The following is a 27,778-nucleotide window of genomic DNA, read 5'->3' as shown; positions in this document are numbered from 1 at the left end:
TTCTTATTTTCAGACATTTATACACAAGTGTGCAAAGTACAGGTAACAAGTAAAGGAGGTAGCTTAATTAATACAAAGCAATTTTCCCTACAATAACAGCCCTGAAATTTATGATTAAGACTTACTAGTAAAATATTTTTTAAAATATAGCTCCTTATTTTTAAATTTTTTCATCTACGAAGTGGCTATCTTCAACAATGAGAGGATCCAAATCAGTTCCAATTGATCAGTAATCAACAGAACATGCTATACCCAGTGAAAGAGCACTGGGAAATGAGTGTGGATCACAACATAGCATTTACACTCTTTCTATTATTGTTTGCTTGCATTTTTATTTTTCTTCCCAGGTTATTTTTTACCTTCTTTCCAAATCTGATTTTTCTTATGTAGCAAGACAATTGTATAAATATGTATGTGTATATATATTGTATTTAACATATACTTTAATATATTTAACATGTATGGAACTACCTGCCATCTAGGGGAGGGAGTGGAGGGAAGGAGGGGAAAAGCTGGAACAGAAGTTTTTGCAAGGGTCAATGTTAGAAAATTATCATAAGTTTTGTCAATAAAAAGCTATTTTAAAAAAATTTTCCATCTAGATAGAGGGAAAATTGCTTCTCTCTATATATATCTGTCACTGTTCTGCAATTTATAGTCATAAAGTTTCTTTATGAAGCTTCTTGGCATTGAGAGATTAAATAGTTTGCAACAGGTCACAAAGTTAGTATATATGAGATGCAGAATTTTAAAAATGTCTTCCTGACTGCAGTGATTGGATCATACATCCATTTTGCCATGTAAAGTATTACTTTACTTTTTCTTTTAAATAAAGAGCAAGTCAAATAACAGGGATGGAGTAAGAAAAAAGAAATGTACATATGAATAAATCCAGGAGAGAGCATAATAGATGTTTGGGTGGGGATCAGTGAAGTGATAAAAAGAAATCACAGTGGTGTCAGTATACTAAAGATCACTCAATCAGAAGAAAGAATAAGATTAAATTTCAGGAACAAATCTGAAACCTGACAAAGTAGTATAATACAGAGATGTTTACTATAGTATCTGTATGCTAAGGACAGGCAACTGACAAATTCTAGATTTATCTACAAGATAATTTTAATGTTCAAAAAGGAAATACTGGAGAAAATTTTATTCTGGACCCAATTTTGATCCATTATTAGGAATCACAGAATCTGAGAGGTGGAAGTGACCTTAAAGACCATTTAATCCAATCCAAATGTAAAACACCTATTAAAATACATAGCAAACTTGTACAATTTTTGCTTCTCAGAATGAGAACCCATAACATCGCTCATTCCACTTAGACTACTCTAATAGGATTGTTTTTATGATATCAAGAGTACATTTGCCTCATGATGACTTCTATCTATTGCTCCTAGTTTGGTCCTCTGGGACCAAAGAGAACAAACATATTCCTTCATCCATCCATTTGAAACCAACTATCACACTGTCCTTGAGCCTTCTCTTATACAGAATAAATGTATCAGATACCATCAGTACTTAGAACCTTCTCCATCCTTGTGCACTCTCCATATTAAGCCTTTACCAGGCTTGCCCAAAACTGAACATAATAGTCAAATCTGACGAGGGCACCATACAGTAGGACTGTCACTTTCCTGTTATTGAAAGTTTAATGCAATCTAAGATCACATTAATATTTCTGGTGACATTACATGCTTATATAAAGTACTGAAACCTCAAGATCACTTTCAGAATAGATTTGCAAGCTAGATGGTCATTCTTAACTCCTTACTCTCACCTCCCATATCCAATATTGCCAAGACCTATTAATTTTATTTTTGCAACATGCGTCCAATGCATCACCTTCTGTTCTCTGATACTGTTATGATTCTAGCACAGGCTCTCATTATCTAATGCCAGGACCACTACAACAGTCTGTTGGTGAGTTGGTTTGTCCCAAATCTCCCTACTCAGTTCAGCCTCCATTCAGCTACCAAAGTGATTTTACTAAAACACAGATCTAGTCACATCACCCTCCTAACTCAATGAAGTCCAGGACCAAATACAGAATAATCTCCTTAGTTTTCAAAGCCTTTCATAAATTTGTGCCACATTCCCCAACACATATTCTTCAATTCAGTGACAATGGCTTCCTTCTTGTTCCATGGACAAAATATGCCATCTGCAGACTCTAGGAACATTTTTTGACCCTCCCTCACGCCTAGAATGCTCTCCTTTCTCATATCTACATCCCAGCTTCCTCAAGTCCCAATTAAACTCCCACTTTCTATAAGAGGCCTTTCCTAACACCTCTCAATTACCTTCAGTCTGTTAATTATTTCCTATTTATCCTGAATATAGCTTGTCTGTAAATATATATTTGCTTGACATCTTATTAGACTGAGAGCTCCTTAAAGTCAAGGACTATCTTTTGCCCTTTTGGAATCCCCAATGCTTAACATTAGCACTCAATAAATGCTTATTGGCTGACTGAAAAAAGCTGCTTTTTATGCCTCCATCTACTTGTACCCAAGTATAAGACTTTACATTTAAAATTAGGAAAATGTGAAAGATTAATATTCCTTGCTTATCAGCAGCTATTAACTTAGATTGGTTCTTTTTTTGAAGGTTCTCATTTTTTTGCCTCAACAACAAATTTCTGCTGTGAGTATTCATTCATACTTAGACTAAAAGAATAGCTATAGTATAGCTATTACATTTTCCTAATCTAATTACCTCATGGGACAATTGTTCTGTGTTCTCAAAAATCTATGGATACTTATGGAGCACAAACTCTGGCAGATAGATGCTACTTTGCTGGAAAGGCTTTCAATATGGGCCTGGTAATGGATGAGTAATTTAAGTTTGGAAAGGCTCAGAACCAAAAGATGGATCTGCAAGTCATAATTTGTTTTTATATTTTTCTCAGCAACTTGAGAAACTGGTCAACTAAGGTATAGGAGTAGTTGTGATATAAATGGGAGGACTCAAATTGATCACAATCACAAAAATCATAAACTTCTGAATTAGTGAAGTGCAACTACACATGGTTAACATGAGGAACTTTGTCAAACACTTTTCTGAAATCAGATATAGCGTACAAACCACATTCCTGAATTATATGATTAGTAACCACAGAATAATAGAATCTTGACGGGAAGGAGCTTTGTAATCAACAAACATGTATTATATATCTGCGATGATCTAGAGATTCTGTTAAATGTTAGCGATATAAAGAGAAAAATTAACAGGCCCTGCTCTCATAAAATGTATATTCCACTGAGGAAGATGAAATAAGATATAGAAGTGAAATAGATATAGTATATGTGAATGGAAAATGATAAAAATAAATACATAAATGAAGTAGATACTGATGTAGAGATGAAGTAGATATAAAAAATAAAATAAACACAAGGGCCAGTCCCTCACTGAATCTGGCAGCAACTCTCACTGATTCTCAACTGTAGACATGCTCAACAGATTGCAGGGAAGAAGGAGCAAAGAGGCTGCTAGAGAACATGCCGCAAACCCCATCAAGAGAGGCTTCATCAAAGGGAAGAGGAGTCATTAGGATAAATGGGTGAAAAGGTGGAGGTCAATGCCCAGAACAGTGTGGATGATAAAGAGACAAACTACCACCATATCAAACACACAAATTGAAGGAGGTGATGAAGCTGCATTCTTGGAGAGGTTGGCACATAGGAAAGAAGGTCACCAAAAGTGCCTCCAGGAAGTTTTGGAGCACCAGAAGGAGTATGATCCAACAATAACAGATGAAAGTTAGTCACTACTCAACAGAAGAGCTCAAAATGATGCCGCAGAAAATGAGACTTCTGAGAAAGAAAAGTTTAATCCACCAAGGAAGATATACAACAGGAAACTGAAACAATCATCAAGTCCTATCAGAAGAATGATTTGGAGGAAACTTGAAATCAAGAAAGAAGAAAAAGAGAAGAGGAGGAAGAGAAGCCCAAGCAGAGAATCACTGAAGAAAATAAGATTAGAGAAGAAAAAATCAACAAGGACAAAGGGCCCAAAGAGGAAATTAAAAGATCACAAGAAAGAGTTTCCAGACATATTTCAAAATGGAGAACTTTCAACTCATAAACTTAAACACACAGATAATACTTTCAGCTGAAGTGGTGGGAAAGGAAACACAGACATAAAAGAGGCTGAGGCAATATCCTAAGTGGAGGCTGGCAAGATGGTGGATGATAGCTGTGCCACTGCAGGGGAGAGATGGAGAGTGAAGAATTTGAGAAACTAAAACAAAAGCAACAGGAGGCTGCCTTAGAGCTTGAAAAACTGAAGAAGAGGGAAGAGAGCAGAAAAATTCTAGAGGAGAAGAACAAAGAAAGAAACAGGAAGAGGCTGAGAGAAAAGTCAGAAAGGAAGGAAAGAGGAGGCTGAAGGGAGAGATCGAAAAAGGAAGGGCAGAGGCTGTTGAGAAATGCCAGAAAATGCCAGAAGATGGTCTATCATACAAGAAGAAACCATTTAAATGTTTTTGTCCTAAAGCTCATCTCTCAAGACAGAGGAACAGGCAGAATTTTTAAATAAACCCATCCAAGCAGTGATGCCAAGTTAAGTTACTCTATAGCAGTAGTCTCCGAGATTGATAGCAGATTGGAATAATACACAATGAGTGCACAAAGGCTTCCAAACATCTAAGGCAGGAGCTTCAGATCTACCAGTTCCTGCTGAAGGAGTCTGCTACATTCAGAGCATGTAGGAGAAAGGAAAGGTGTTTGCCTCCCCTACTGGAATAGACAGACCAAACAAGGAAACTGCTGGCTTGAAAGTGGGGGTTTCCAGTCGCATCAATGAATGGGGTTTTAGTTAACCCCAGAAGGGAACAAGTTGCCTGCTTCTAAGCCCTTTAACTTAAGGCCGGGTGACGTATCAAGCAAGTGCAATCTCTGGGAAAAGCAATCTGTGGATAAGGTCACTTCAACTACTAAGATTTGAGACAGCTGGAGAAAGAACACTAGGTACCTGCTCATGATCCTGGACCAGCTCAACTCAAAAGTGCTCAATTGTTCTATTTTATATTTATGCCGATTTACTATGATGTGGGTTCTTTTTTAAATTTTACTTTATATTATCCCAGTTAAACCCATGTATATTAGCACTGTATTTAATAATCACAATCTAGAGACCTTCAAGATAATAGTACTGCCTTTGCACAGCAGCCTATTTCTAAAGAAACCTATACTGTGAAATATAGACTCTTCTACTGAGAGTTATAACTCTGTGCCTGAACAGTGATTTTAGCTGCAGTGGAAGTCAATCAAATATATTCAGGTTGAAAAATGCCTAAGGAATGTGTGCAGTATCTATAGGAAAATAAAATAGTTGCTACTTTTGGAATATAGAAGTCATTGTTTTAGGCATGGAAGAAATAATTTTAGTTGGCAATTGTACTATTTTCTGTAAGTTGCCCATGTCAGATTTGAGATACTGCAGTATTAATGTCTTTTTTTGTTTGTTTTATATTTCTAAAGTATCACTTTTTCCATTCTAGCTAATATCTAAGTCAGATTATTATGATAGCTGACAGTAGTACTAATTTCTTAAGGTTGGTGCTTTTGTGGCTATTTTTGGTAGTGAATAGTAACATGGACTGCAATTTAGAATATATATATGTATATGTATAGCTTTACAAAATTTAGTGCCAAACACTACTAATGGTAGGATGCTTTGATATGTTAGAATATTATATTTAGTAATAAACCTACATAACTAGCCAATATCACACATTGTTAAAAATTTAAAAAAACAAAAACTTTTTTATTAATATTTTACAATTGCCATTAGAAGTAAGGCAGGAGATCTAAAATTTTTAAATGTCAGATGATCTTTGATAAAGGGAAGAAAAAGTAAGGAAAAAAGAATAGTTAGAGAAGCCAATATAGATCAGTGTTTTCTATAAAACACATTAGTTAATTTATATAAACTACCATAATTCAAGATTATTCTAAGTACAGTGTGAATTATGTTGAAGTATGTCCCCCCAGATTCTGTCCAAGGTCTATGCCTTTTTACAAGTGGAGTTCCTATTATAAGTTGGACATGTTCTCTAAGATTCCTTCCAGCTCTAAAATTAAAATAAAAAAACAAAAAAAAAATATGAACTCTTAAAGATTGATCTCAGGTAAGTGTATAAAGACTTAGTAGAACTAAAACTAGGCTTTAGAAAAACAATTAACAAATATGAGTACTTAAGGCTCTAATAATTTTCTCTTAAAATAACAGTTTGTTTAAACTATGAGGTTGTTTTCCTTAGACTTTCTCAGTCTTAGCCAATGAAGGTGAGATGATGAAATTTCACAAATATGTATGAAATTTCCTTTGTTTTGGAAACTTTTCCATCCTCACCCAAGAATCTTTGTTGAATGATTCTTGTTACATGTGCTTAATAAATAAAGCATAAAGTCTTTCTTTAAAAAAAAAAAAGTAAAGAGGAAAAGGCACTTACAGTAAGAAGATGGTCTGGAAAAGCTTAATGTACTTTAGCAATAAGGAATTCTATGAGGCAAAAGTTCTAAGCAAAAGCTTAGAGTTAAGAGATAGAATGATCTGTGCCAGGTTAGTGGAACAATAGTGTGTAAAAAGAGAAATAATTATGGAAAATTACAGTAGGGAGAAATTTATGAAAAAGTAGAATGTGAAGATCTTTTAAATGCCAGGAGTTTTTGTCTCTGAAACTATCCCCAATTTATCTTGCATATATTTTATTTGTTCATTGTTGGCTGCATGTCCCCAACTCTTTTAGACTGTTTGCTCCTTGAAAGAAGAGATTGTGTTTTTGTAGTGGAATTTTTGAGTTTTTAGGGTTTTTTGAAAGGGGAAGGGATATTCTTTATATCTCTAGCATACTTAGCACAGTACTTGGAACATATTGGGCAGTAAATAATACAAAATGACAGGTGGATTTTATATTTCGTCCTAGGTATAAAAGTTAGCCAGTAGCGTTAAATGAATAGTGGAACAATATGGTCAGACATACACTTAAGGCAAATGACTTTTGTACCTATGTGAAGATTAGAGTGGGAAGAAATAGGAGAACCAATGAAGAGCCACTGAAATAGCTCAAACAAATGGTCATGTCTCTGTAATGTAATGAAAAGTACATTATGAGATAAATGTTGGAAAGATAAGCAGGATCTGGCAAAAAGCAGAAATAGATAGCTGGACTCCAGAAGAGTGAGGAGGTAAGAGTAACATTCAGTTTATCGACTTGGGAGACCAGAAGTATATAGTGATACCTTCAACAGAATTGGAGTGATGAGTTCAGAGAAAATGATGATGAAATGTATATGAGACAGAATAAAATATCCAATAGACCATTGGAGATGCAAAACTAGAGTATACATGAGTTGGAGTGGACATAAAAAATCAGGAGTCAGCTGGAGAAATATGGTAATTACAATTAAGGGAACTAATGAAGTCACTAAGAGAAAGTGTCAAGACAGATGAAGGCAAGAAGAAAGTCTAGAGAACAACCAAAAGTTATATTATATCCCTTACACATATAATTAGGAAGGAGGCATAAGAGACAGCAAAAGACTACTAAAGACTATAGATGAACCAGAAAAAGTACAGTATCATAAAAACTAAGAGAAAATATCCAAGAAGCGAAGTTGATCAATAATGCAAGTCAAGAATGAAGATCCACACTCTTCCTAAATAATGAAACTTCTGTCTCCAAATAGTCATCCTAATTCACTCCAAAGAAAATGCTTCTGAGAGCACTAGCTTGCAAGTAGGACTCTGCTCTTTCTCTTAGAGAATTCATTGTCTGGAGCTGAAGTTGGGGAAATGTGAAGTTCCAATAGTCAGGATTCTAAGCATCCATGACATGAAAACACAAGTGGAATTTAACAAGGGCTGTTAACTTTAATAGTATTTTATTTTTCCAAATAAATGTAAAGATAATTTTCAATATTAAAAAAAACAGTCATCCAGTCTCTGTTTAAACATTTCCAAAGATGTGGGACTCCCTCTAGCCTATGCCATTAATGTTGGAAAAACACAAAAAAGAAGACAACAGTCAACACCTTCATGGATCTCATATTTTTGTTAAAAGGTTTGTAACTTCAAATCTTTTTTTTTTTTTTTTTGTCTTTTGCTAAAGGCAATTGGGATTAAGTGACTTGCCTAGAGTTACACAGCTAGGAAGTGTTAAGTGTCTGAGGCCAGATTTGAACTCAGGTCCTCCTGACTTCAGGGCTGGTACCACCTAGTTGCTCCTCAAATCTTTTTTAAGTCAAGAGTAAGCCAGATAATTTATTGGAGGGCAAGGGGAATTAAGGAGAAGAAAGAACCATTTTCCTTTCCTAGGCAGCAAAATAGCATATAGATACCAATTCTTACTCTTGCCTCATCATTTGATCTTTTACTTTATGACGCACTCAAAATTTACTTCTTTTAATTTACTGCAATCATAACTATTCTAGTGCTTAAACTAGAAATGATCCTCATCAGTTACACTAAGTCACTTCCAAATTCTAGAAAATTTGTGGTTGAATGCTAGCTACCAAACCAAATTATCAATGAACAAGTCTGCAAATGTGATATCTGCTGGCATTTATAAAACTGTGCCACCAAATCAAACCAAGTCATGTGATTTTGACTATGAGTCACTTAATGTGAGAAAGAAGAATCTTTTCTCCTCTCATTCTCTGATGGATTATACTATTGACAATTAAAAATACTTCTTCAACAAGTCACAACTGTTTAACTTCAACAAGTAACTAGCTAAGTTTAAATGCAAAAGAATGCTTAGACTTTGTGTGCCATACATGTTCTACAATGGGAGTCTACCATTATTTTAAAAGTAATTTAAATACAATTAGAGGTGAGAATTCAATTGTATTTTGCTTTGAAACTTTGATCATTCTAAGATGCTTAAGTATGTGTTGTTTTATATGCATATACAAGCAACATTGACATTGTTGTCTTAATGATTATCATCATTAAAGAAGCCTTGTGATGCAATGGAGAGTCTGTAAGACCTGAGTTCAAATTAGAGCTCACTCACTTAGTTAACTGACCCTGAGAAGGTCACTTAGTTATTGTTGCCTGTTTTCTCACCTATAAAGTAGAAAAAATAGTAATACCTACCTCTCAGAATTGTAGTCTGAATAATAATTGTAAATCACTTAACAAAGTGCCTAGCATATAATAAGTTCTATATAAATGCTAGCTATTTTAAAAAATTATCCTTATAATAATAAATATGGGGACACAGAGAGGAAAAGGGGAGCCCAAAAAAACCTTTCTTTATCCCTTTGCTCATTCCAACATCTACACAGTCTCTAAGATATGACTGCAGTCCCCAAGTACTTTTTGTAGCTTTCTCATGGTACTTGTCTTGGGTTACATATACAGTATTACTAATATTTACATAGGCACCCCCTATGTTATTTCAAGACAAGGAATCTTATTTATTTTTATGACATTATCACAATGCTTTACACAATTTGTATATTGTAGGAACCAAAATTAACTCTGTTTGAACTGAATTGAAATTTGATTGAACTTGATTCTTTATTCTTTTAATATTTTTGTTCAGTTCTTAGCAAGAAACTTAATACTATGGAAATTGACAGAAACTTTAGCAAATATGCAAAAACATAATTTGATAAAAAAATTACTTAAAAGTTGTTCTTATAAAAGAATTTATATATGATTGTGTAGATGATAAATACCTATTAGAAATTACTGAGATGGGGGGTGGGGGATGATGGTGGCCAATCTTGTGCAGTCACTTTGATAGCTCAGTAGCTATAGCCTGGGATGGGAAAAGATTTGGTCAAGAAGCATAGCCCAGAGGCTTTCACAATAATCCAAGTGTGAAGTGAGAGGGCTTATACCAGACAAATGGTAGGGGAGAGAAGGGTACATATAGGAGGGATTCTACAAAGATGGAACCAAGAGTACACCATTAGATAAGGGCAGTGGTGGATGTTGGGGACAAAGTGATAAATCAAGGATGACACCAAGGTTGTCAACTTTGAATCCAAACAATTTTGCTTTTAATGACATTGTGTATCTCTATTTTATTGTCTTTTCCCTCATTTGTGTGTAACTGGATTTCCAAGTTTGAATCAATTAATTTAACAGTAAAAATAAAATGAAAATAAAAAAGTTGCTCTTATACAGTTTTAAGCAAAAAAGATATTTCTTCAATTTTAAAAGTAAAGACCAATCTTTCAGAGAGGTAAATTACAGTAGGGAAAGCCTAGTTATTTGTAAGTATCTGCTTTATCATTTCACAAAATCCTGATTTTCAATGAACCAAATTAATAGGAAAAGTATCAAAATTTACAATGCTTATACTTTCACTGCATCTATTAATATGCATATCTCATTATTATCATATAGTATTTTAGATAAAATTTGATACATTGGTACCTTAATACATTAGTGTAATCTGGCTTGACAATGATAAGGACAAAACAAGTATAAAGAAAGGACATGTTTTACTCTACCTCAATTTAGTCAGAGAAAGACATCTTATTTTAGAAACTAGGAAGGAATGTCATAGCAGAGGCTACCACTCCATTAGCTAATTCACTTCAGCTAGAAGCATCCTTTTGTGCTAATGGTTTTTCCCACAGGTTTTTGGCTTTTTCTTTTTCTTTCTTTTTTTTAAATATCAGACTCCAGAGATGGAAGAGAACAACATGGTCAATTGTATAGGCCTTAGTTTTTTTTACATATAAATGAACATAACATTTTCCCTCATTTCATTAAAATAACCTGAATGTTAAAATTACAGAGGTAGAGGAATCAATATGGAACATTCAACTTAATTTCAGACTTGGTTTGAAGAATTTGTTAAGTTTTTCTGAACTGCTTTTCTTCCCTTCTTTCTTTCTTAGTCTTTGTTGTATAGAATGGATGTCTGTTTAGAGAAGGGAAAAGGATATATTGGGAAGAAGAAGGTAATACATAAAGATATCAATATAATTTTTTTAAATAAAAATAAATTCAGGCAAACTTTTTTAGGGAGCTATTTGTACAAGTATTAATATATCCTTTGAATAGATAACAAGGCATTTTGGTTTTTTTTCCCCTCATTTTACAATGATCCAAGACAATTCTGAAGAATTTATGATGAAACAGTGCTTACATGCTTATCATGTGCCAAGCATAGGGGTAAGTTCTAGCAAAAGAAAAAAGGGCAAAAACAGTACCTAAATTGACATTTTAATGTGAGAGACAAAAAGCAAAATATATGCAGAGATTTACAAGACATATACAGAATGAAAGATATTCTCAGAGGAAAGGCACTAGAAGGAAAGGGGGGAAGTTTCCTATAGAAGGTAGATTATGAGGGGAGTCTTTAAGGAAACCAGGGTAGATAAGAATACAGAGGGCATTTTAGGCATGGAGACAGCCATTGAAAAGACAGAGTCAGGAAAGGAATACTGTATTTGAAGAGCAGCAAGAAGGCAAGTTTGGCTAAATCATAAAGCATGTACAGAAGAATAAAATATAAAAAAGACTGGAAAGGCAAGAAGAAATCAGATTTTGAAGGATTTTAAATGCCAAACAGAAGATTTTACATTTGATCCTGGAGGTTAAGAGACATCGACTGGAGTTTAATGAGTAAGAGGGTAACATGGTCAGAACAGTACTTTAGGAAGATCCTTTTGGTAGCTGTAGGATGGATTAGATAATAAGGAAGTAACTACTGCAGCAGTACAGGTATGAGATGATGAAGATTTGTACCACAGTGATGGCATTTTTCAGGACAGAAGGGGGCATAGAAGAGAGATTATGGAAAGGCAAAATAGAAAGCCCTCAGTAGCAGATTGGAGTGAGAATGAAATACAGAATGAACCTGAAGAGTAGAGGATAACACTGAGTTTGGGAGCTTAGGTTACTCAGATGAGTTTAGATACATTTCAAGGTAAAGCAAGGTAACAGATCCTCTTAAAATACTTGACGCATGATAAATTCAGTACCAATCCCCCAAAGCAAGAATAAACTACCAATGCATAATGTTCTAATGACAACTAGATGGCACAGTGATAGAATACTGGCCCTTGAATACAGAAGACCTGAGCTCAAATTCAGCTTCAGACACTAACTAGCTGTGTGACTCTGGGCAAGTCACTTAATCCTGATTGCCTTCTCTCCACCCTACCAAAAAAATATCAACTTTCTCTTCTTTTCTATTCCAAACAGGTATTGAGACTGCTTGCTTCCAAAAGCCTTAACTCTTCAGAGTTAAAATCCCATGTTTCACTCACACAATTTGGAATCCATGAAGAGAAGATTTTTGGATGACCTCATAAATTATTATTAAGATATTTAATGATGAAACAGAGACCAGAATTTCGATCCTAAGTAACTCTTAACACTTGGTAAATCACCTTGCTTTCAAGTGACATTATAGAAAAAAAAATCATAATGAGGAAATACATATCATGGCCCTTGAGAAATTAGCATAACTAGTATAAATATAAAGTAAAATAATTATCATCTTCATTAGCAAGGAAGTTTGAGGGAGTATTAGAGTCCCAGCCTAAGTTTCTATTCTTCTTTATCTGAATTTAATTTATCCAACACTGTCAATACATCATTACTACTTTTTAGAAATTCCTTTATTGTCTGTACTTTCTTATGATACTCTCACATGGAAGTCCAAGGGTGTGAAATTTATCACCAATATAATTATTGCTTTCATTTCATCTCCTAGTTTGGCAAGCAATAAATTAGTAGTACATACTTCAGGTTGTGTTCAGACTGAAAGTCTGGGTTTGATTATCAAAGTAGGGTTTAGTTATCAAAAAAAAAAAAAAAAGGTAGCTTTGCATACAAAATTTCATCAACAGGAATATGAATTACTATTCAAAGTGGGAACACAAGAATGAGTTACACAGTGCTTATCAACAAATTACTACATGATACAATCTCTATATTCAATTTTTTACAAGGATAATAAAGAATGAGATTTCTAAAATAACCTATTATTATTCTATAAGACATCTGATCTCCTCTGAGGCAATGAGTTGCATAAATCCAAATAACACTAGTATTATTAATGCTAATGTAAGGTTTGTCTATATAAATATCTTTATGGGTTTGGGCTGTTAGCCAAAATGTAAGAAGAGCAGCATGTCCTTGAATACTCTGGTCTTCTCTGTTTTAAATGATTCAAGACCCTGGGCATCAATCATTTCCTGTTGGAATTATTTAAAATACCAATAGAATTGAGAAGTGCTTTTATTCCCAAATCCTTCATTATATATTTAGTGCTATTACCTGTGGCTATATCCTTGATGCCAGTCTCAACAATTTTCCTATCCTTGGATTTTATAATCTCATATGCTTATAGGCAATAATCACATACATATCTCAAAAGTGACTTGCTTTGCACGAAATCTCTGAGGACATCCTTGATAACTCCTTTTAACTATATAATGTTCCAAACTGTCAGAAAAAAAAAATAAAGGAAGCAATTTGCAACTGATCTCTTAATTCTGATAATTAAGCAAAGGTTTGCAAATTAAGTCTCTAAAATGTTTACATTATGTCCAAACTTCTAGACATTAATGCCCAAAATAAAAATGATGATAGTATGGGGCTTATAAGTACAACAACAGAAAGCCAAGGAACAGAACATGCTACTTATTACTTCCTGCTTCTTTGTTTGGCTACTTATTACTTCCTGCTTCTTTGTTTGGCAATCTACCTATCATCCTTGGGGTGAAAAACTGATTATAAATTGAAACCTATGGGTAACAATTATTTTATGCCTTTATTTCCCTTCCTTTCTATTTGGATCGCCTATATTTATAACTAAACTACAGTTTTCCCACTGAATCTCAGTGGTACTCCAACAGTATCATACACCCCTGTTCAGTCCAGTGTTCACTATTTTTATAAACTAAAAAAGAAGAAAAATAATTACATAACCTCCTATCCTAGAATCTAATATGCATCTAATAAAGAGCACTGCCATATATTATAATAAATAAATGAGATAGAAGATGGTGAGAACTTTACCAGCTCAAAAGAACTGTATTATTTTTAAGGAAACTGAGTTTCATTCTCATAGGACAGATCAAGATAAGGATTATCAAAATATCATTATTCACAGATTATGAAACATTAAAGATTTACAAATACTTAACTACTGTGAAAAACAAATATTTCTAACTTTATCCACTGATTTGAATGAATTTTACACATTCATATGTATATATGTTAAAAAACAATCTATATATGATTAAACCAAATGGATTCTCAGGGACTATACTTACTTTCATTTTCAAATGAGTTTTGAAGAAACAATTTTAGATAGGTTGAAGATTTGTACAGATTTATTTTCATTAAAAATAGCTACTACAAGCAGTGTTTTCATGGATGTTTCTGTTGTCAGTTTAATTCATGTGCCTCTGTGATGTTAGAACAGTCAATGTTATATAAACAAATATTCACAAAACTAGTTGTTAAAGCAACTCAACAGTTGCTGAGAAGTCAAGCAGTGTAAATTAAACACCTAACTCACATTCTCATCATTTACAAAAGTTTTGGCAAATTTTGTTAATCCTAACACCCATAAACTCAACATAAGGGAAAAAAAAGTCTTTCATTATCTGAGAAGTCTTAAAATTCCAGGTTGCCAACTCGCCACTGGTGAGAATAAGTTCATTCCTCGGAAATCAACGTTTCCTAGTGGTACCAATAATCTTTGTCTAAGTGCTATTTCCCTGATGATTTCTACAGGACAAGGACCCTTTGTCAACTCTTCTTACAAGATTCTTAGAGTTTCCCAAGAAAAGAAGTAATGCTTCTCTACCTTCTCTCCTTTCACCCTCTTGTCAGTCTTCTTTATACCACACTTCTTAGCTCTTACAGGTTTTCTAGAAGAAATTTTAGTATAGCTAACCTTCATTATCTCTCACAACATCAAGATTAATTCTAAAAGCCAATAGGAAAAGGACATTTCAATGTAGCAAAGGCTATCTCCAGTTTCCTAGGCTATTCTTTGGTACCCAGGTATGCAAAGCATTTTTTCCTTTATCCTCCAAATTATCTAAAGAGACATAAGTTTTAGGTTACACAGTCAATAAACTAATCACACAGTGTGTAACTGCAATGACTATCACTCAGCTTCTACTCTAAAGTTAAATCTCAATGAAGCAGATGAAACATTTTTTTTTGATTCTACCTCTAGAATTTCAGAACAACTCCTATCTTTAAAACTTCCAGAAAAAAATTTTTAAAAAAACTCCAAAGATTGCGCTCATGAATCAACAAAAAACAATCACTTTTGGCGAGGGGTTCTGATTGGTAATAACTCATACCATAAGTCCTAGCTATTAAAAAAAAAAAATGAAAACAAAACAGTAGCCTCTCACTTATTTGTAAATAATTGTCTTACCCAAAGCTAATTAAAGTTAATGGTTATTAATTAAAAGCCCCTGGAATAAACCATCTCTTACCTAATCTGAGCTCTCCAAAGTTCCCACACCCTATCTTCTTGCCAACCCTGAAGTTGGGTCCCACCATGAGAACCCCAGATGATGAAGTGGAACTAGATGGTCGAGAAGGATGTCCGCTCCTTTGTGCCATGGGTTTACTTGTACGTTGTCTTTCATCTTTTTCCCTATTAGTATGGTCCATGATCTTACAATGTAGTCTTTCTGCCAAGTGAATGGCAACAATGTATACTTCTCTTTTTAAAACAGAAATATATCCAAATGAATTACTGAATCAAGCTTGGACCATAGTCAGAGAAGTGGAAGAAGGTCTTTTGGCACCATATTCACGCTCCTAATGTACATTCAGATGATAAAAATCCATTGATTAGTTCCTGGAGGACAAGCAGTCTGAAGGACTTACAAGCAAAGGAAGATATTTTGAAACCTAGAAGAAAAAAGAGAAAAAATGAATTTCAAAAACATAAAAAGAAAACTTACAGATTAGAAAGGATAATATCTCAAACTGCATAAAATAAACAGATTTTCAAGGGGACTTTTGTTTGATATTTTGCAACATCTGTTCATATGTACTGATTTTTTATCCAATTATTTCACCTATGAATTCAGTAGAGTACTGAATATGGTAATCCATTATACTAGAGGCATAAAAGACTTTAAAATAAAATTATTATTTTTTAAAATATATTTCTACTAAGAAAAAAAAAAGCTTTTGGTCTATAAATCAATGTAGAAGACGGTAAAAAGAAGCCAAATCAAACTGTAGTTTCCTATTTTAAAATGTGAAGAACTGGTCAGCAATGAAGCAATTATTTTAATTTAGTCAGAGCTAATTCTGCCTTAAACACTAATTTGAAATATGAGGAAGAATAATTTTGAAAGTGACTAGCTGAAACCTTGCTGAATGGCAAATAAGTTCAAGAATAAAAACAGAAAACTAAAATTCTGGTTTGGTTTTCTTCATGAGCTAAATATGACAGAAAAATGATGTAATCAAGATTACTATATACCAAACATCTACCTGCTAAATTCCAAGATGAAAATATAACTGAAAAGGAAAAAATTCCAATGAAACAGAGAGATAGCGAGTGTTACACCATTTGAGAAAGACAAATATCTCAAGCTAGTTATGTGAGATTAACCATAGCACTTGATAATTCCAACAGTTTTCATATGAAATCTTTTGATAATTCAGGTAACTCTCACTTCCTTCTCCCAGGTTTTCATGCACACTATTCACATCTCTACTTTCCTATGTCTTACCATTTTTTAAGGCCCAGCCCAATTTCTAACTCCTCCCTAAAACTTTGCTGAATACTTAAGCCCAGAGTTTTCCTTTGTTCTTTTAAAAATCTGGAAACTTACTGCCTGCATTACGTTTATACTTATAGTATTTTACATTGCTGAATTTTTTTTTAAAAACATATACGTTCTTTCTGCAAAACCAAAAAACAAACTCTTTGAGTACAAACACCTATTTTTTTTGTATATTTATATCCCCAACACCAAGTCAGAACTTGGATTATGGAAGGAGAACCATCACACATGATGCTGAGATCAAAAGTACTGACAATCTATTAAGTGAATGGAGTGTAGCCAAGACAATAGAAGAGGATGATGAACCAGTAGGCCATGGTGCTAGATAGAAAACTGTAAATTTTGGTATTAAGGTTACAAACCATAAAAGGACAATATGTATGATGGAAAAACAGTTAACTTCCAAAAAATATCAAAAGTAAAGGTAACAAAACTATAAACATCAAACATTACTCTAAGAAATATAAGAAAGTACCTCCAATCACTTTCCTTTGTGGGCCCCCACCCTCACCCCGGCATTACAAATTGTACATGTTTCCAGATTTTTCAATGAACTGATCAGTTGTACTGATTTTTTTGCTCCCATTTTTTTTTTCTGTAGAAAAGCAAGACCACCTTATAAAACTATTGCCCTAAGTTTTTTTTGTTTTGTTTTGTTTTTTACATTGAGATTTAACAATAAGGAGTAAAATCTTTTATTGTAGAATTCTAAATGGTAGAATTTAAAGATAGATCTTAAATTAAATAATTCCTACAGACAACAGAAGTCTAACAAAAAAACCCAAAAACTATATGTTTCAATATGCATTCAGATTCCATAATTCCTTTTCTGGATGTGGACATAATTTTCCATCCTAACTCTTTTTAGGACTCTCTTAGATCACTGTATTACTGAGAAGAGCTAAGTCTACCAAAGGTGATCACCACACAGTATTACTATTACTGTGTACAATGTTCTCCTAGTCCTGCTCACTTCACTCAGCATGAGTTCATGTTACATCTTCCCAGTTTTTCTGATATCTGCCTGTTTATCATTTCCATTACATTCATATATCACAACTTGTTCAGCCATTCCCCAATTGATGGGCATTCCCTCAATTTCCAGTTCTTTCCATCATTTTCTACTTATATGGCCCTGGGCAAATCACTCAGAAGTATAAAGAAGGAAATTAACTTCTTTTCAGTTGAAGAAAGATTATGTAAAGACTGAATAAAAGTGTTTTCTGAAAGCAGTATACATATTCCTGATTAACTTTTGGGGAGGGGGAGGGAGGAGGTGGAGAGAATAGGCAATTGGGGTTATATGACTTGCCTAGAACCATACAAACACTTAGTGTCTGAGGCCAGATTTGAACTTAGGTCTCCTCCTGACTCCAGGGCCAGTGCTCTATCCACTGCACTATCTAGCTGTCCCACAGACTAACTTTCAATACAGAAGATAAAACAGGATAATCAAGATTTTTAAAAAGTATTTGGACCTAAAACATACAAATTATTTTTTAAAGTAAAAGTAAAAAATTTCATAAAATTGCCCCTTACTTTTCCAATTGGCTTACCGCTTGCTTAATTCTGTTATTCTTCCTGTTCCTCCCACAAATTATTCCAAATTCTCAATTGTGAGCATTTTCCCCAGCTTTCCCTTCATGTCAGGAAGTCTTTTCTTCCTCACCTCTTTTTCCTGTCTTTCCTGGTTTCCTTCAAGTCCCAGCCAAAGATCTTCTGTAAGAAGTCTTTCCTGATCTTCTTTAATGTTACCACTTTCCCTCTGAGATTATTTAGAATTTATCCTGTATGGATTTTACATATACGTATACACACACACACACACACACACACACACACACACACACACACACACATCAAGTCCTCCATCAGACAGTAAACTTCTTGAGAGCAGAAGCTGTTTGTTTCCTATTCTTTGTATCCCCCGTGCTCTACACAGAACCTAGAGCACAAGTCACTTAAGAGATGCTTGCTGACTTGACTATCATTCAAATATGAACCAAGTTAGTATGACAATGTCATGTTATATTTATTAGAAAAATTTTCAGTTCTACATAAAGGACCAATGTGAAATATTTTGATCCACAGGAGGCAAGACTGTTGACTGAGTTAAAAGATTAAAATCTCTCGTTTGTTTAGTCATTTTTTTCATAATTGCTACATTTTATAGATAACAACAATCAATTCCCAATAAATAGCCATCACTGTATTACCTTCTCTCAAAAAATTATAAATAGAACAATCTAATGTGGAGATTATATTTGAAATACTATATGTAATTTTTTATTTCTACAATTCAATATTTCTTATCACAAAGGAAGAAACTATGTTTTAGAATCAGCAACCTGGAAACAACATTGGCCGCTCTATTTGGCCTGAATTGTTATTTTCTAGCATTGTCTTAATTTACATTCTAACAATAATTTGTGTATATTGTTCTATTAGTTCTCTGAATCAGTTCATAAGTCTTCCAGTGGTTTTCTGAATTATTCATATTCATAATTCATTATGATATAATAGTCTTCATAACAGTACCTCCTTTTAGTGACCTCTATATAAATTGAAAGAGGAAAGAAAGTATTTATATAATACTTAGAAAAGGGTAGCTCAATGGTGAAGTTCAAATACAACTTCAGATGCTTGCTAGCTGTGTGGTGCTGGGAAAGTCACTTAACCTTGCTTGCCCCACTTCTTTTAACTGTAAATGATCAGCAGAAGGAAATGGCAAACCAATCTAATATCTTTGCCAAGAAAACTCCAAATTGGGATAACAAAGAGTAGCATACAACTAAACACCAACAATATTATGTGCTAGGTACTAGGCTAAACAATTTACAAATATTATTTTGTTTGATGGGAGGTCTACTCTCTCCATTCCATCCAAAAAAAAAAAAAGTCTCATCTTGTCCTTGAAGAATATAAACACTGATTTTTCCTAATTTGGTCTTTTTATTATGTATGGACCTATTTCCCTTAAGTACTTCTATTTCATGATCATCTCTAACTCTTTAAGAATAATTGAAAATAAGGATAGAGGTTGGAGGAAGAGGAGGGTTTAGAAGAATATTAAAACTCTGAGAAGTTCTTATGATTGTTCCATCATTTTTGCAAATCTCATTACTTTATTAGAATTTCTCTTCTGAGGCTTTTGCATCACTTTCTTTCATCCTATTGTAATAATATATTGGAGACTTATTTCAGAGTTTCCCCTCTCCCATTTGTTTCCTGACTTTATTACAAGATTTCCATTGCTGGTAGATCTTTTAAACCACTGAACTATTACAGGATGTAATTTTAAATTATGCTAAAAATTAATTAAGATACCTACATTATGTTACACAAGAGATCTCACTATTAACTGAAGCACATACCTGAAGAAAGTCAAAATAGGAGGGAGAAAATGTTGCATGAAGACCACAATAATAGTAGTGCCAAAAACTTTTTTTTAAAAAGCAAAACCCAAAAAAGTTATCCATGACTAACCAAACTGTGCTATCTGAATGAAACCAATTATTGTTTGTGTGTGTGTGAGCATGTGTGTACGCATGCACACAAACACATGTATGAAGAATATAAAGTAGCATGGGCAAGCATATTTATATGAATAGTATAAAATTATAATGGCCAAGCTTGTACATAAAGTAGAAATAAGAGAAATATAAGAATGTACCTTCCTTCCCTTCTTTACAAATGTAGTAAACTGCAGTAACATTGTCTATAATGTTGGACTTTGTTGACTTGATTTTGCTGAATGTTTTTTCTTTTGTTCCTGTTTTTTATTTTTTGTTAGAAAAAAATGACTCTCTGGGAAAGGAAATCTATTGATGGAAATGACATTGAAATAAATCCTTTCAGAAATAGGAATAATTAAGTAATTAAATTTAAATAATTAATATAATTAGCAATAACTTTCTTTGGCTACTTTTTTGTTAAACCTTGGCAGAGACACCTTATGGAACTTGATTCATTAATCACATTATCTATCTAAGAGAAAGTGAGAGGGGACAAACTATCCACTTGTTTCATGGCAGAGATAGAATAGGCAAAAAAGAGCTGAACAAGTAGAAAGGATAAGAAAATCAAATAATTTTGAAGAATATCACCAGAGGCAGCTTTTCATAGTTTGGTTTCATTATTTTAAGTGAAGTCTTAAGACTACCTACCATAACTAGTCCCAAATATATGCTATTTAAAAGCAACTAAACATTCCAAAGTTGTGATTTAAAAAAAAAAAACCTCCTGTTTTTCAACTCCTGTATTGAATCCATTTTTAAAATAAAATTAAACATTAACATCACTAATTTTAATAGGAGTGAAGACAAGTTAATGGATGAACCCATGATTTCATGAGTATAGAGATCTCACAGGTAAAAAATTTCTGGCCAACAAAAGCCCGTGGGCAATTTCTTTGCAACCAACAATCTTAGACAATTGTGAAGAGCAACTAGAGGTTAAGAATTTGACTAGGGTCACATAGCCAATATGTTCAAGAGACAGGAATTTAACCCCCGTTTTCTGAGCATCAAGGCCAGTTCTCAATACAATAGGCAGTGCCCTTCTCTGGCTTTAATAACCAGTGGCCTATTATGAATAGTCTAATAATGGAAGAACTCCAAAGCTCTACTCTCCCAAGGCTTTCTCTTCTCTTTTTATACTCTCTCCTTTGGAGACTTTAGGATTAATCATCCATATGAGGAAAACTTCCACACCTATATTAACCAACTTTATTTGCCAATTATCTGCAAAATATTTTGAAGAGGACAGCCAATAATTAGGTACCCAACACATTCAAAATAGAATTCATGCTGTTTTCACCAAATTTCACCAAAATTATTGCTACTCCCAATTTTTTGATTTCTCTTGAAGATTTCAATATTCTTCTAGTGACCAAAGTTCACAAACACAGTCTTCCTTCACTCCTTGTTCTCCTTTATCCTATATATGTATTCAACCAGTTGTTTTCTACTCAACAAACTACAATGATTCCTTATTTTGTCTAGGAACAAAAATAAATTTTCCTTTGGCATTTAAAACCATTCCCTTCACTAGTCTGTGTCTTTGCAAAGGTTGATATCGTTTAAGAATAATTTCTACTGGGGCAGCTAGGTGATGTAGTGGATAGAGCACCAGTCCTGAAGTCAGGAGGACCTGAGTTCAAATCTGGTCTCAGACACTTAACACTTCTTAGCTATGTGATCCTGGCAAGTCACTTAACCCCAATTGCCTCAGAAAAAAAAAAAAAAAAAAAGTTTTACAAGAATCATTTCTACCTCTAGGAATCCCTACCTTCCTTCAAAGATCAGCTCAAAAACCGGCTCCTTTAGGAAGGCTTTACTAAAACTTTTCAACTGTTAGCATCTCGCTCCCCAAATTACCCTGCATTGGTTTTACACATACTTACATACGTACATGTTATGTCTCCTGACAGAAAATAATCTCCAGTAGGGCAAAAATTGTTCCATTTTTGTCTTTGTACTCTCAGAATCTAGAGTAATGCCTTTGCACACAAAAACTGCTTAATATTTGTTCATTAATTAGAAATGGAATGCTAATAACTTTTCATCACTACTCTTAAGGCATTGCTATAATACAGAAAGCAAGTATCACTTTGGGTCAGGCTAGATGATATGAAGCTTGCTGCATCAGAGAGTTAGTTACCATTCCATTTAAAAAAAAAATCGAAACTACATTCTGAAAGGACATTCTTGACAATATCCAAGATCTTCATAAATGCAACTACTGAGTTATATTCCAACTTCTGAGTTCCCAACTGCTAGAAACTGTCCAGAATTTTCCTTGTTTTCTGTTTTTTACAAGGAAAAGAGAATTAATTCAAAATACAGTTAAGTATTTTAGAAATATCACCCAAATCTTATTTAAGTATAAACATGATGCCAAGAAGATGAATAATAGGAAGCAACAATCCAAATATAAAAGAATATTCTTATCATTATTTGTGGTAGCAAAAATGTAAACAAAGTAAAAGTTCAGTGATTAGGAAATGGCTTAATAAACTGTGTGAGTAAATGTAATGAAAGCAACAGAGATGAATAATTCAGAAAAAAAATAGGAAGACTTGTGTGAACTGATACAGAATCAACAATAATGAATCAAAAGAGCAATAAACATAATTACCACAATAATACAATGAAAAACAAAACTATCATATGGCCAACCTCAGATTACCTAGCAGTAATGATTAACCTCATTCCACAGAACAGATAATGATAATAAGCTTTGTACTTTCTCTCAATAGAGAGGTAGGATCTATGAAGGAAGACTATAGCATTCGCTGTTAGATACATGTCAGCTGAGTTCTACTTAACCCTATGTAATGAGGGAAGAATCAGTGTAGATAATTACACTGTGATAAGAACATAACACAAAAATCAAAAAGCATAAAGCTTTTTAAAACAGGAAAATAATTATAATTCATTCTAATCAAACAATCCAAATAAAATCATTTATTTCCTAAATAATTTTAAAGCAGTAGGCTATTGAGTTCCACTATTTTTCAATCTCTTTTGTCTAATGTTCTAATGATTCTTTTTTATTTTTTAATGAACATGAAATAATTCTGATGACTACTGTTTTGTATTATGCTTTGTGGTCAGGATATGCTTATTCTTCAGTTTTATGTATGATTGAATAGTGAAAGCTTATGAGCTGTGCAGAATGAAAAATGAGCAAGAAGCAAAAGAGTAAGAAAAAAAAGAGCAAAGTAAATAAGATAAAGCAATGTATCTTCACTGTTACCACACACTCAAAAAGGAGATTCCCTCCCAAAAAAAGAACTTCTAATTCACATTTATCTCTAAATACTTTTTTTATAACTTGTTTTATATTAATTTAACCCAACAAGCATTTATTAAGTATCTTAAGTATTAGATGCTTAAGCATTAAGCATTAAATGCTTAATGATTAGAGGATCTACAGCAAAGATTCCTTTGTGGTATCTTTCAAGAATTCTTATGATTTTGATTGATGAATGGCAGACATCTTGATGTGCAAGAGACTGTAAAATGACATTTTACTTTACTTAATAAAATGATTTTTAAAAGAATAAAGACAATGAACTTTTTTATTTCCTATAAAATATATAACTTTAGAAATGTGGTCCACCACCCATTGTTTGGAAAAGGCTATTATTTTTTCTTCTTGTACCTTTGAAAAGTATATTCTCAAAATGTGTGTTGATTGCACTGTCATGAAGGCTGTCCAGTGTAAAGTTCAATTCAAAGAGAGGTTGCTTATACTAGATTAAGTCCTCTGGACATTACTCTCTACAGAGATAATATTCTGAATTTCAAAAAACACAGGTCACTACAAAGCCTCCTAAATGAGATTCACAATCACGTAAGCAAATTCCAACTACCTATATATTGGAGACAGCAAGATGTAGCTAGCGAATGGAGTACTTGATTTGGAGACACAAAAACCTGGATGTGAAAAGTGATGATAAGGACAGCTAGTTGATGTAGTGGATAGAGCACCAGCCCTGAAATTAGAAGGACCTGAGTTCAAATTTGACTTGAGACACTTAATTCTTCCTAGCTGTGTGACCCTGAGCAAATCACTTAACCCCAACTGCCTCAGCACCAAATAATAATAATAATAATAATAATTTTTAAAGTGACTATAATACTTAGCCACAATTTAAATGTGAGAAATCACTTTATCTTCTCTCAAGTTCAGTTTCCTCATTTGTAAAAGGAAGTATCTACCTCAGTCAAGAAGTACAAATGAGATAGTACTTCTTGTATTCAAATGAGAAAGAATTACAGACCAGATGTGTTGTAAAAGACATAAACAATAAACATAAAGCAGGATGATATGATAATTGGAAAGCCCAAGTTCTTCACTAGGAATATAATGTTAAAGAGAGCAACAACAAAATTTACTGAACAGCAGGCAAGAGTTCCACATGATAAAAGAGCATGGGTGAATGGCTGCTGACTATCTTACTTAAAAGAGCATTTATATAAATAATCAAAAGAGTGGTTAAATGGTATTTAGAGCAAAGATTCTTAACTTGGGCTTGTTAAACTCACCTTTTTGTTTTTAATATTTTGATAGCACCTTTTCAATGTAATACTGTGTGGTGGTTTTTTTATATTCATTTCAAAATGCCTTGCAGACTACCAAATAATTCCATGACAAAATTAAGACTAGAAATTGCTGATATAGAGGGATTAAGATCATCATCAACATTAAGAAATCTAAGCATACTTTCTTTTTATCTCTGATATGTTTGAAAGAAGGCTGAAAGATGTTTTAATACTCAGATGACCTAAGTAGAAGAAAAAATGAAGGGGAAAATATGTAACCATTTCTTGGACAGCCTCACTCATTTTATTGTGCTTATCATCCAGATTCTGCAAATGATAAACAGTAGCATAATTAGGGAGGGAATGATATAATTTCAATAAACCCTAAATTTACATAGCAAAACCCACACTAGATAAGAAACCCCAAAGTGGCAAAATAGGAATGCTGCAGATTCTACAATGAGAAGACCTGGCTTTATGCCCTATCCAATTTCTGTTAATTACTTTGTGACCTTAGACTCAGACTTCTAATGTGTAAAAGAAGACAATAAATTAGATGAACTCTTAAGTTCTTATCAAGTTCTAGTCCATGTTTCTATATTTAAGAAAATCTATTCAAACTTTTATTTAAATAAATGTAATTTAACCTTAAGATTAAACCTTAATTTAAGGTTATTCTACTCTAAGGCGGCTAACTTTTACAAAGTTAGATATGGAATCAACCATGATTCCTACATAAAGTTTATGTTCAAGTTTTTAATTGTATTTTCCTTTATCTCATCACCATCTTAATCCTTACCCTCCTTTTCTCATCTCCTACTCCCCAATCACCACCAACTTGGCTTCTTATCTCATTACTTATTTTATAAAATCATTGTTTTTCTTCAGGAGAGAGCTTAGTAGTGATCAAGAAAAAGAATCTTTCTATTCTCATTATGCTTTACTTCCCTTTCTATAGTATAGGTTATTCCAACCAATGTTGTGAATGAACCGCATATGAAAGAATCTAGCTTTTATTTCCATATCTGTGCATGGATAGTTCCTCAAACCTGGAATGCACTGTTTAAGCTGCCTCTCATAATCTATATAATCAGCTCCAATCACAGTATGTGGCATATTATTCACAATTCACTTGTAGCATTGCATTCTATGTAAAGTTCAACCTAAAATAAATAAATAAAAAATAAAAAAAATAAAGTTCAACCTAGCTATAGTCATCCTTCTCACAATCATCATGCACTGATTCTGCATTTATCTGTACATTTATTTCTATGGACATACTGTTTCCCCCAATAGAATATAGCTCTTATTATTATTATTATTGTTGTTATTATTATCCTTGTATGTTCAACTCTAAGTAGAATACTCAATTCACAACAGGTCCTAAATAAAGACCTAACTGAGAGATTCATTAATTGATTTCCCTGACTACACTGAATGGAACAATCAAAAATCACTGAAAAATAGTGGAATATATATGTTATAGATCATAATGCAATATTGATTCAGAGATCACAAACAAAAGACACACACCCAAATACAGACTTAACAATTAGTAGGTCAAGGAACAAATCAGAAAAAATAATCATTAGAAACAATATTAAAAATGTGAAAGGAAAGTATACTAATGAAACATACCAAAATTTCTGAGATGTAGCTAAAGCAGTCCTCAAGGAAAAATCACATCCCTATAAACATAACATTAACAAAACAGAAAAAGAGAGAATTAATAAACTGAATGTCCATTTTAAGAAATGAGAAAGGCAACAAATAAACATGTCTAAAATAAGCATAAAGAGGTAAAAGTAAAAGTAAAAAATAAAATAAGCATAAAGAGATATTAAAATGTAAAGAAAGAGATTTTAGAAACAAAAAATGGATTTTGTAAAGAACCACATAAAATGAAAAGCTAGCTCTTTGAAAAGACCAATAAGCTTAAATCTTTAGTTAATTTGATTTTTAAAAAAACCATAAAAATCAAGAACACAATGAGCAAAGCCAGAAGAAATAATCAGAACATATTTTGCAGTTACAAGTTATCAAAACTGATAACACAAAAAAGACAATATTTTAAAAATATATTAAAATACCCAAACTATCAGAGCACCAGATAAAGATCTTAAATAACGAAATTCCAAAAAGGAAAATCAATTTAGCTGAAAAGGAAATATATTATAAAAAATGTAAAAAAAAAAAAAAAAAAAACCCTGGTCCTGACAGATTCACAGGAGAATTCTATCCAATTTTTAAAAGCCATTTAGAACCCATACTTAAACAAATCATTCTTGGAAAAATAGAAAGTACACTACCAGAATCTTTTTATCAGATAAACAATGTTCAAATACTTAAACCAGGGAAAGGTAAGAGATTGAAAAGCATGTTGATATTATTAATGTATTTTAAATTTCAAATTTTTATATAAAATCCTATCAAATAGGTTATAGTATATAAGAAATTGTCGGGGTAGCTAGATGGCACAGTGGATAGAGAGCTGGTCCTCAAGTCTGAAGGATCTGAATTCAAATCCAACCTCAGACACTTAATACTTCCTAGCTGTGCAACCCCAGGCAAGTCACTTAACTTCAATTGCCCCGGAAAAAAAAAAAAGAAAGAAAAAATAAAGAAGAAAAGAAATTTTTATTATGACCCAAGTTGATTTATGATATGGCGTTGCAAGCATGGTTCAACATTAGGAAAACAATTAATAAATTAATAAATCTAAAACATCCAAAACCACATGAGTATCTTAAAAGATTCAGAAAAAGCCTTTGACAAAATACAGCTTGTTTTTATACTAAAAACCCTACAAACAACAAAGGAGCTTTTTAAAAAATCATTAAAAGCATCTATTTATAGAGAAAAGAAAAAGATCATATGCATTGGGGATACAGTAGAACCTTTTCCAATAAATATGGTAGTGAAGCAAGAATGCACTCTCTCCTACTGTCATATGATATCCTT

General features: G+C 33.1%; 1 protein-coding gene and 1 pseudogene across 5 annotated transcripts in view; one reads left to right on the top strand and one right to left on the bottom strand.

The window, feature by feature from the left end:
• The window catches only part of CSNK1G1 (casein kinase 1 gamma 1), a 253,246-nt gene that overhangs the window by 123,402 nt on the left and 102,066 nt on the right, over positions 1–27,778 (bottom strand). For 4 of the 5 annotated variants that reach the window (XM_051980879.1, XM_051980876.1, XM_051980880.1 and 1 more), the window contains exon 2: positions 15,453–15,876. In XM_051980879.1, coding sequence (XP_051836839.1) covers positions 15,453–15,633 — 181 coding nt within the window. In that variant the 5' untranslated portion in view covers positions 15,634–15,876. Of the gene's footprint in view, positions 1–15,452; positions 15,877–26,455; positions 26,508–27,778 lie in introns of those variants that run through there. The other variant, XM_051980877.1, reaches the window with a different exon arrangement.
• Positions 3,455–5,055, top strand: LOC127552290 (non-muscle caldesmon-like; annotated as a pseudogene).

Source organism: Antechinus flavipes, chromosome 2 (assembly GCF_016432865.1).
Source record: "Antechinus flavipes isolate AdamAnt ecotype Samford, QLD, Australia chromosome 2, AdamAnt_v2, whole genome shotgun sequence".
NCBI lineage: Eukaryota > Metazoa > Chordata > Mammalia > Dasyuromorphia > Dasyuridae > Antechinus > Antechinus flavipes.
The sequence above is the reverse complement of the archived record's forward strand: the minus strand, read 5'-3'. Positions and strand labels throughout refer to the sequence as shown.